The 12,275-nt window shown below is 34.9% G+C and overlaps 1 protein-coding gene across 3 annotated transcripts in view; it reads left to right on the top strand.

Annotated features, from left to right (window-relative positions):
* The window catches only part of EPHA6 (EPH receptor A6), an 889,912-nt gene that overhangs the window by 683,540 nt on the left and 194,097 nt on the right, over positions 1 to 12,275 (top strand). For all 3 annotated transcript variants that reach the window (XM_079100537.1, XM_079100534.1, XM_079100535.1), the window contains one exon: positions 2,756 to 2,941. In XM_079100537.1, the coding sequence (XP_078956663.1) occupies positions 2,756 to 2,941 (186 nt within the window). The remainder of the gene's footprint in view (positions 1 to 2,755; positions 2,942 to 12,275) is intronic.

The following is a 12,275-nucleotide window of genomic DNA, read 5'->3' on the forward strand; positions in this document are numbered from 1 at the left end:
ATAATAATAATTAATACTATATCCTTATAGTCAGGGAGTTAATTATGGACTAACCAGTATTTGTAAATGTTCTCAGATCTTATTGACTAATAACTTCTCTTACATAGGGTTAAGTTATATACAGGGCCTCTATTCTTGCTATAAGAGCAGTCACATAATGAATCAGTTTGGGACAATATCCAAAGTTATACATTTAATTTTAAATTTTTTTTCTCCTCCTTCTTATACATTTTATATATCCCAGCATAATGTGGATAAGAATTCTAATACATGCTATTACTGAGTCGTTTGGACTTTGCCTAAAGAATTCACTAGGAGTCTCAGATCTTTAATTGAGGCAACCATATTTAGTGCCAATGAAATAAGTGTGATAACAGCTTGATCATGCAAAGCTTGACATGAAGAAAACACCTGCCTGGTGTTAATAAGATACATGGATTTTAGACAACAGAAAACTGAAGAAAATTACCACTGTCTGTCTTGATAAAATACCAACAGAGTTCTCATTTATTTCATTATGTTCAAAAATTCATTTGAATTTCTATGAAATGTGAATAGGAAAATCACAGTGATTATGGTCTCATGCCAGGTGATGTGTTGTAAAATATTACTGAATTTTTATTACTGAATAGGTTTTTAAAGGCAAAGTAAAATAAAAAGAGAAGCAAAAAAGAAAAGGTTATATTGTTCCACATATTTATTGGAAAAGAACAGTGTTCTGAGGATGAAATTCAAGTACCTTACTATGCTTAAATACAGCTGACATTAACATATACACACACCTTTTCTCTCAGGGTCCAGAGTATTGAAATAGAAAAATGTTGAAATTTTTTGACAGTTGTCAGATTTTTATGTACAAGAAAACATCTTTTAAAATCAAAAACATAACTAATTAGAACAAATTAAAAAAAACAAAAACATATCGCTAACAGAACTGAAAAATTATAGCTTCATTTTCTGTGAAATATGAACTTCCATCTTCCAACAGGTTGAGAGCATCACTTAGTTAAAAAAAAATACTATTCTAGACTCTGATGCCAAATTTATGCAAGATTTATAATACCCTAATGTCATATGACTGAGTTTGATAGAGAAAATAGTCCAGTGGTTTTGGTATACGTATTTTTAAACAAATAAGAGAACAAACTCTCTTGTTATACAGTTTTCCATTGCTAATGAACATGTTCACACATTTTAAGGAGAAACTGTTTTGTCTTGTTTACTTTATAGTTTTTAAAAAATAATTTAGTGTCTATATCAAAACATAGTTAATTTTCATGTGTAGTCAGCCGTTAGTTGACTGATAATTGACTCAAACAGAATATGGATAATTAAAACCTATGAGTGCAAAATTTTAATTCAATCTTCTACAGTCAAACTTACACTGCATCCAACAATGACTCGAACTGGTAACTAATAGACCGACTAAAGATATTTAAATTTTTTATTCCTTTCACCCTTCCAATGATTTAAATAAATTATTTTGTAAATAGCACTTTACAGTTTTTAAGTACTTTGACATATATTCTCATTTTTATTTTACCAATAAAACTTTCTGTAATTCTATAATGTCCTCATTCTATAAGTAAATAAATCAGGAATCGAGCATCATGCTCCTGAGTAAATGCAGGTGATTAGCCCTAGAAAAATTAAGTCTAGAATTTTAGGCTTTGTTGAATGGATTGTGTTGCACTGAGAAAGACTCTGACCTTTCCCACAGTAACACCTCAAATCTCCTTGATGCCCTGAGTCCACATTATTCTCTTTACTGTTTCTGACTTTTAATCATCTTTCCTTTTTTCACTCCCTCTGCGCACCAATCTTGAATGTCCTTACTTCTCTTGAGTTTCCAAATCTTAGTCATCATTCATGGTCCAACAAAAGTCTCACCTTCTTCAGGAAGTCCTCCAGGCCCTGCCGTTCTTAATGAATACAATATTTACTCAGATTGATTTGAGAGTTCTAAGTGTATTATTTATGTTCATTTAAATTCTGCAACTAGACTGTGAGCTCAGGAGAACAGAGACCAAGTTTTATACTTCTTTGAAACTCATTTACAGCAACCTAGCACTGGATATATATATCCAATGTATAGTGAATGCTTGATAAATAAATACTTGGTTATTATTTAATCTACCCAATGGAGTGAGTATTGAAGCATAACTCATCTTGCTGTACTTGTATTTCCATGCATATGGCTTATAATTGAGCCTATGTAATCGCTTATTGTAGTTGAGTTCAATGTGTTTCTTTTTTCAAAATTTTCATACATTAATTAACCCTAGTATTGATTTCTAATGGTCAGTAAAGTCCAGGCCTATGGCCTGGGAAATGAAATCAACCACACGTGCATGATGGATTCCCTGAATAGAGCAGGTATTTGGCTCATATATCAGAACTGAGAACCAAACCAGGAAATGTTATATTGTGATTGCTTTTCTTTAAGAATTACATTAGCATCACCCATTCTGCTAGTCATAATTTCTCAAAAGATCAGGGATATCCCTCAGTGGTAGTTCCTGTGGTACAGCATTTAAAAATGTATTCCAATATTCATTGTAAATGCTGTTGATCAAGCATATTATCCATACAAACTTAATTTTTTAAGAATGAAAATTCATGTGAAAATAGTACACTTGAATATCTCTGCCTTTTAAAAATATGTATGGCATTGTGTGAAAATTTGCTCGATTTGCTTTTTCTGAAATGTAAGCATTCTGTTTAGAAAAATAACTCCTTTTGTTCATATTTTAAGGTGAATTTGGAGAAGTCTGTAGTGGGCGTTTGAAGACACCAGGGAAAAGAGAGATCCCCGTTGCTATTAAAACTTTGAAAGGTGGCCATATGGATCGGCAAAGGAGAGATTTTCTAAGAGAAGCCAGTATCATGGGTCAGTTTGACCACCCAAATATCATTCGTTTAGAAGGTGTTGTCACAAAAAGTAAGTTTCTAATTTTCTTCATTACTTCTCTTCTATATCGGTCTGAACATTTTTAAGTTTAATAACAATACCAAGACATTAAGAGAATAACAGTTTGGATATCATCTGATATTACCCCTCAGAGTCTTGACACTCAGTTGTGACATTATCAGAGTTTGCATTGGTCACCAAATAGCTTTGAAATGGTATTACTTTTAAGCCATTGCTAATTTACCCTGAAATAATGAATCAAGAGTAAAGCATTAAATATTTTTTTTCTGTCAAAATTAATGGAAGAAAATTTCAATATTTGGGGTTGCCACGGTAAAATAATACTATTTAGAAATAAATTTCATACAATAGAGAATGCTTTATCTAGAACAAAACATTTCAACAGAAAGTTCAGAATGGAGTCCATCCACATACATAACAATAAAAATAAATTACTATAATTGATATAAAGTGAAGAAGAGGATTATAGGTTCTGAAGTAAAAATCCTGCTTTTACAGAAATAATAGAACCAAGGCCATTCCTTTGAAAGGCAATTTCTAAAAAATTCAAAAGTAGTCATATACTCAAATAGATTGCTATATATTCACTTTTATTTGAATAATGATAGATCACAAACTATAATAATATTTCTCCTTATTTTATTCACTAATGAATTACACATATAAAATCCAACACTGAATGGCATTAAAAAATTCTTAAATAATTTTTGTCGTTGAAAGGGGTCCTTTTCTTTTACAGAATGGAAAATTTTAAAACTATTTAAATAAAGTTGAAATTTTATTTCAGATTTGGAAGGAGACACATACAAAAACTTATTAAAATCATGTAACTGGCCCCATTACTAAAACTTCTCATAAGACCTCAATCAACATGCTGTCCAAGGGCAGCAGGTTACTTACAGCCCTGAAGCTTGGAAGGCAAAAAAGAGAGGTTTTGATAGCAGAAGTTGTAGTGGACTATTAATTAGTGGGCTTCATGAGATCTTTTAATATTCATGCTCTTGTGTAGCTCTCTCCCACATGCCGAGCTTTTCCATGTGACTAATTTGGCCAATGAGACATTAGGAAGCGTGAAGCAAGTAGAGGCACTTTACTTATTTGCACATTGGGCTTGTCTACTTATAACACTCCTTCCTGGAACCCCGCCTCCAGGCTGAGTGAAGGCTTGACACATAATAAGTCAACATGCAGCACTGCAAAGAAGAGGAGTACTGAGATGCTCCAGTCCACAGCCACAGGGGAGCTCCCTGCAAAAGCACTGAATGCCAGCCTTGTAAGTTAAGCATCTCAGATATTTCAACCACACTGCAAATCCCTATCACCACTGACACCAAGGTGGTTGCTGCTCTGGCCTCCTTATGGAGCAAAGAAATCACCCAGCTCAGTCCAGTCAACCCATAATACCATAACCAAAAAACTTTTTTTTTTTTTAAGCCACCACATTTTGAATGGCTTGTTACATAGCTATGGATAACCAAACACATAGACCCTAGTTAGAATCCCACTTTCGTAATTTAAGATTACTATTGTTGTTTCAGGTAAATTATTTCACAATTCTTTCCTTTACTTCCACCTCTATAAAATGGGATGGAAATAACCTATTACCATACTGACTAGAGCACTTCATATATCCTCTTCTTTTGCAGTACTGCAGTACTTATAGCAAAGTAATGCTATAAGAATTAACCATAAATGTATAATGCACTTAGCAGCATGTGTGGCTCATGGTAAGCATCATCAAACAGGAGCCATTATTTGTAGTATGTGTGTCTGGCATTTTATAAAAACATTTTATCATTTTACCTTCACAGCAACTCTTGTATCAGTATCCACACTTTAGAGGTGAGAAACTAAGACTCAAACAAACTTAATTAATCCACGTAAGGACCGCTAACCCAAAGTAGCAATAGAGGTATCAACAGAAGTCTGTCTAAATACAATGGTTTTTTTATTCTTTTCTCTTTTACTATGGCACAGTGGGCCAAAGTTTTACACTTTAAATACTCTATATAAAGTAAAGTCATGCTCAGTAGTGCATGCCTGTAATCCCAGCTACTTGGGAGGCTGATGAGGAGGACCACAAGTTAGAAGCAATTAGCAAGACCCTGTCTGAAAACAAAAATTAAAAAAGAACTTGGGGTGTTGCTCAGTAGTAGAACACTTGCCTAGCATGCATGAGGTCCTGGGTTCAATCCCCAGTACTGCAATAATAATAATAGTAATAATTAAATAGATAACAATCTGAATTAAATAACACTGATTTTCAAACTAGGAAAAAAATGTGCCTTAAATTAATCCTAAAAGGAAAATTAGGAGAGAAACTGCTATGCATAATACCAATAAATTTAGAATCAAATCTAAGTCAGAGAAACTAAGACAAAGAAATACATATTAATTATTTCATTCATATTTTCTGACATCCTTGTCATTAATTTAGCTTAACCATGTCAAGTTATTCCTTCTGTTTTACATGGAAAGGAAAAAATAATTTTGCAAGAAAAAGATAATTTTGAAGTTGAGTTATGAATCTTTGGAGTGCATTTAAAATAACAATTTAAATATAATCTTGAAGTCTTTTCATATGTGATTAAACATGAAATATCTGGAAATAAGTGTCCAACAATAAATTAAAAGATTGAAAAGTTTTAGATCTTTATTTTTGATGAGTCAAATTATATGCCTTTTTCATGTATTCCCATGTTTTTATTTACATATTCTCATATATATGTAAATTAGGGCCTATGATAAGGAAAAAGATGTATAGACCTATGAAATGTGGGATTATATATCCTAAATCAACTGAATAGATTTAATATGATAATCTGTGACATCTGTCTCCCAGTTTGAAATAGTTTATTTCACATAAACATCCAAACAACGAGCACAGTGATTACATCTTTAACAATCTCATCCAAAAATGAGACCGGTGACCTGTACTTAGTCAAATTTATGTGATCCACAAGTCAAAATCATTGTCACATTTCTTTAAAAGAAAAAGGAAATAAAATCCCATTTATATAATAAACTGAGAAAGGATAGATTTAGTATGCTCTTGAGCAATAATCACCATTATAATTTTAACTTGTAAGAGTGAGCCCCATGTGTGAGTAGTGAGGCGCTGCCAGAGTGGGTGGTGAGAAGAGAGAAATAGTTCCCACAAAGATAAGTGGGCATGTTTATACTGTCATCACCTTGCCTCCAGGGCTATGGGATTGCTAGGAGAAAGGCAATAAATACATGAACGAATGCCTCATTCCCATAAATACATGGTAATTGTTCCAAGATTGCCTTTAAGTAGCTAAGAGATAACTAGCAATTAATGCTCCCTGAAGATCACCCATTGCATAAAAGATAATACCGATGAAGATGAAGATGCAGGGTAGGTTTACAAGGGCATATCTGTAGAGTACCCTGGGGCCTGAGAAACTAATGCATAGACTCTCAATTAAAACTAATGCAAAAAAGACTCATTTATAAAAATCATTTTATAAATTATTAATATGTATACTTTTAATCTTGAGTAGTTCTTTTTTTTTTTTCTAAGAGATATATTATAAAGTTTCTGGGAACACTTTCCTTTCATATTTGTGCATATAACTGCTTTTATTTTAAATGTAAAGGTTAAATGATTAAAAGCTGTTTTATTCAAAGAGTGTTTCTGATAGGAGTTGAACCTATTTATATGATACACATCACAATTTCATTAATGGTAAGATACACCTGATATAAAAACAGATTAATCGACCTATAATCATGTGCTTAGCACATACTTTTTCTCCAAGAAGCAGATAGAAGTCATCAGTTAGATGACAAGACTTTTAGCCATTAGTAGCATAGATAGTAGCAATTTGTAACAGATAATGTATACACCAGTGTCATTAACTATATAACCTAAAAATATACAGCCACCATTCTAGAAAAAGATAAGAATTGCAGCACAATAATGAAGAAATACAGGACAATAAATACACTTCAGAAGACTGGGTCTGCTGTTTGAATTCATGATGGTGGAAGAACCACAAAGAGAAATAATGAGTAGTAGCAACTATATTTAGGTATACCAACTGTATCTCAACTAAATCATACCTCCAGTAAAAGCCAATCAGAAGAGCATACAAATTCTCAAATGTAACTTCATTTTATCATATGCCCTTCATAGTATTAAAGCTACAACAAAAAATTCTGAACCTCCTGCTCAAATCATCTTTAAATACTCAAGAATACCGTGACTTACTTCCAGACAGTTTGGGGGCCCACATGAAGCATAGCTAGGAAAGTAAATTAAAGCTAGTGCATACATTGTAGTAAATGCATAAGAACTGCTTCTCGTGTTCCAGAATTGTAGTCTGCTTATGAAATAATAGACATTTCCCAAGATTTCCACTGTTGCTCTTGCCACTGATATATCTGCTTTTCTGCCTGGTTATATTCAGATGAGTTGTATGACCTCTTTAGGCCTCAATTTATTCCTCTGTATAAAAGACTGAAAAGTGCAGATTAGACTAGAATCTGATAAAGGTCACATCTAGCTCTAATTTGTGAATCCTTTCCTTTGACAAAAGAAGAGAGTCATGAAATGTGGGTGAGGAAAATGTATGCCACTGATAACTTATCACACCAACTTTAACTTTATTACAACTTCAGATTCAAATTGATGAATTCAAGAAGATAAAAAAGTTCAGGAAGAAACAAAAATGCCTGTAATAAAATTTTTAAGTTATAATTTGTAAGGTAGAAAGTTTAAGGGTAAAAATTTCCCGTAAGGAAAATTGGAGTTTGGGAACTGTATTAGCTCTCCATCTGTAATGATTTAGACCTGGAATATCTCCTAAATCCTCATATACTGAAGTCTTGGTCCACAATGCAACAATGTCCAGAGGTGGGGTTTTGGGGAAGTGATTGAATCCTTAGGGCTGTAATCTTATCAATGGATTACTCCATTTGATGGATTAATAATTGGAATGGACCACGGAAGAAGGTAGAAATTGTAGGCAGGTGGGGCATGGTTTAAGGAGGTGGGTCACTGGGGGACTATATCTTGTGTCCCTGGCCGCTTCTTCAAGCCTGTGCTCTCTCTTTCCTCACTGCCCTGAGCTGAGCAGCTCTCCTTCGCCACATCCTTCTGCTATGATGTTCTTCCTCACTTCAGTCTCAAAGCAATGGAGCCAGTCATGAAACTTCTGAAACCATGAACCAAAATAAACCTTTCCTCCTAAGTTGTTTATGGTAAGTACTTTGGTCAAAACAATGAAAAGCTGACTAACATAAAAACCATCACTGTAACAAAACACCTGAGGTTGTTAACTCAGAAAAGAAAAGGTTTATTTTGGCTCACAGTTTTGGATTTTCCAGTTCATGATTGATCATTTCCTATGTTCTGTTTTGGATCTATGATGAGGCAGCACATCCTGGTGAAAGCATGTGGCAGAGCAGAACTACTCACCTCACAGCCAGGAAGCCAAAGAGAAGGGGTTCAGGGACCTGCAGTCCCCTCGGAAGGCATACCCTAATAGCCTAAGGACCTGCCACTAGGTTCCACTACCTCCTAATAATACCATGCCAGGGACCAAGCCATGCATTAGAGGATTAATCAATACCCAAATTGTAGCAGATGTATAATATAAATCTCAAGAGGTAAAACGTTCTGTAAATCTGTTTCTAGTAACAGACATTAGATGTTTGTCTGTTTTTCCTTTGATTCAGATACCCTGCTAGCTAAGATAGGTTAAAAGATTTTTTTATTTTCGTTTTGCTTTTCCAAGAAAAATTTGCTTAGAACCACTTGGCCTTAGGCTCGGTTGCTGATTAAAAACTAGAGATAGAAAAGGAAGGGATCTGTGCTCTTGAGAAGCTTGTCTGTTAGTGAGTCTACTGAGAGCAATAAATATATAAGCCAGTGTTTCCCAATGCAGTGTGGCATATGCCATTTGGCATGAAACTATTCCTTCATTAATTCATCAAATATTTATTGAGTTCTGATTCTTTGAGTCACTGTTAATACAGTAATGAAAAAGATATTCACTTCAGAAGATAAAAAGAATTCTATATATATAAATATGATTTTAGGTAAAAAGCAAAAACTGAATGCAGTGAAGGAACCTAGACTTATAAGTGGAAGAATATTCCAGACAGAGGAAACAACTAGTTTTTTGTTTGTTTGGTTTTTTTTTTTTTTTTTGCGGTGCTGGGGATTGAACCCAGAGCCTTGTGCTTGCAAGGCAGGCACTCTACCAACTGAGCTACATCCCCAGCCTGGGAACAACTAGTTTTAAGCCTTTGTGCTAAGAAAGAATTTGGCATGTTAGGGGAACATTATAAAGACTGGAGAAAAGTGACCGTGTCAGTTACATAATGGAATAAAAAATTAACAACAGAGAAAATTGTAAGGAGGTTGGTACAATAATCCAGTTGAAGGTAGTGAGAAAGTAGATTAAATAAATCAATATAAAAAGAAAGGAGTCGATTCAAGATCTATTTCTAAGATTAAGAGACTTTAGTGACTGCTTGATTATATAGGGGGAATGAGAGAGAAGGGATAGTTTTAAATGACTCCCCAAGTTTATGGTTTCCATAAGTAAGAAAGTAGATTGAAAATTCTGGAGAGAGAACAGATTTAGAGAGAAAATTATGTTTTCTAACTTGGACCTGTTGAGTTTGAGGTACCTGAGATATTTAGTTAGACTTTCAGGAGGCCCCTCCAGCATGGCTGGGAGTCTAGGCTGCAGGTTCAAGTGAAAGAATACTCAACAGATAGGGGATGGTCAGTGGTTGAAGACAGGGAAAGGATTCAATTACCCAGTAGGCGGAGGAGAGCCAGTACTAAGAGGCATACTGAAGAGAAGCTCATGAAATGAAAGATGGAGGAGCAACCTGAAAGAGGAAGTTTTCCAAGGATGAGAGAAAGGTCAATAGAATAAAGTGAACTGGAAAGCCAAGTATAATAAGAATTGAAAAGCATCCTTTGGGTGAGTAATCAGGAGGAAACAGTCCCTCAAGCTCATTGTGAGAGCAGAGGACACATTGCAGTAGAACACAGAGCAAGACCCATGAATACTGCAATGAAACTGGTAGCTTTAAAATGCAAATCAGATGTCATTTAAATTCCAGACGTTGAACATTATTTATTCATTCAAGTGATACTTATTAAGTCCTGGGCTGCCATATGCCTAGCACTTCTCTAAGCATTAGGTATTAAGCAGTGAATAGGAAACCCTGAGTCTGATTTCTTGGTTCTGCCTTCTCTGATTTCATTCATCTTGAATCCCAGATTGCATTTATGCAATAATGACAAAGATACCACCAAATTCGTTTTCTCTTCTCTCTTGTTTCCTTCCCTTTTCTAAATCGCTGAGCAGATGAGATAAAAAGTACCAAGATGACCTTAACCAGGTACAGAGTCAGATAAGTGTGATATGAAGACTGTGGTCTCTGTAAGGCTCAGCTTCCTAGCTGCCTCTGGAGTTACCAGCTGCCTTTCTTTCTTTTTCTTTCTTTTTTTCTTTCTTTCTTTCTTTCTTTCTTTCTTTCTTTCTTTCTTTCTTTCTTTCTTTCTTTCTTTTTTCTTTTCTTTTCTTTTTTCCTTTCCTTTCTTTTCCTTTCCTTTCCTTCCTTTCTTTCTCTCCTCTCTTTCCCTTTCTTTCTTTCTTTTTTCTTTTTTCCTTTCCTTTTTTTTTCCTTTTCTTTCCTTCCTTTCTTTCTCTCCGCTCTTTCCCTCCATCCCTCAATCCCTTCCTTCCATCCTTCCTTCCTTCCTTCCTTCCTTCCTTCCTTCCTTCCTTCCTTCCTTCCTTCCTTCCTTCCTTCCTCTCTCTCTCTCTCTCTCTCTCTCTTTCTTTCTTTCTTTCTTTCTTTCTTCTCTATTTCATGTAAGAAGCAAGATCACCACCTGAGGGGGTACATAGAGGGCTGAGTTGTTACTAAAAGTTTGAAATCATTCCTGAGATGTATATGAAAGAAAACTGATCAGGAACTGACCAGGAAAGATTAGAAAGATCATGAACATCGGTTTTAGTTAGCTTTCTTGTTGCATTGACCAAAAGAACTGACAAGAACATCATAGAGTAGGAAAAGTTTATTTGGGTTAACAATTTCAGAGCTTTCAGTTCGTAGATGGCCAACTCCATTGCTCTGAGCCCAAGTTGAGGCAGAACATTATGGCAGAAGGGTGTGGCAGAGGAAAGCAACTCAGGACATGGCAAGAGGAAGCAGAGAGAGAACTCTGTTTATTAGTGACACAATATATACCCCAATGGCATGCCCCCAGTGACCTGTTTCCTCCCATCACACCCTACCTGCCTAGAATTTAGTCTCAGTCAATTCATATCGGTGGATTAATCCACCGATGAGGTTACACCTTTTATAATCTAATTTCACCTCTGAAAATTTTGCATTGTCTCACACATAAGCTTTTGGGCAACACCTGGAATCTGAATCATTGTAGTATCCCCAAGGACTCGGGGACCTGGAGATCTTGACAAAACTTGCTGCCCTCTTATCAGTGAGGGAACTAGGGCTGGAGCAAAAGTGGGAAGAGGTGAAACCCATCAGAGGAGAGGCAGCAAAAAAAAAAAAAAAAAAAAAAAAAAAAAAATGGTGCTTTTCTGTACTTTCTCTTTTCTATTATCCTTAAGTATTTACTCCTTGAGGTTGCTAAAAATAGTGATGAATTAATCTTGTGTAATTTCTGGAGTCTCAGGGGATTCATAGAACATTAACTGCAAAGTATTTGCTCTTTAGAATTATAATGTATACATGTTGATAAACAGAAAATGAACCAAATATGACTGTAACAGATAATAAAAAGATGACATAGCCTGGTGGCCCTGGCATCACACTTTGTTCAAGCAGCACTGGGGCTAATTGGGATCACCAGCATGTTTTCTTTCTGTCAGACTATATTTCCATCTTTATAAAATTATGAGAATAAACCTTTTCTGTATTCAGGAGAAAATTTGTTCTTATACCTTCAGTGTTGAAGCATTTGAGATTTCTCAAGGCTGTTCACTCTAATCACCTCCCTCGATCTGCTTCTAACCTGCTCTCACCTCCTGTGGTTCTCCTGTCCTTAAATGATCCTACTAATTATTGGGTAGATGGTAATAAGTAGTAACAGTTTAAGAGATCTAGTAACAAGTTGTTTAGTGTGAAGGTAACACTGTACACTGTAACAACTAAGAGAGAAAAAGAAATGTAAATACAATTTTATGCACATGTATTTTCTTTTAATACCTCCAAATAAAATTGAATGAAGCTATGTAGAGGGTGAAATCTTATTCATTTTCAAAAAGAAAAAAATCCTTTCACACCATCCATAAGATAAGATTTGTTCTAAGTAAAGAGTGTG

This window comes from Sciurus vulgaris, assembly GCF_902686455.1.
Source record: "Sciurus vulgaris genome assembly, chromosome: 10".
In the NCBI taxonomy this organism is placed as follows: Eukaryota; Metazoa; Chordata; class Mammalia; order Rodentia; family Sciuridae; genus Sciurus; species Sciurus vulgaris.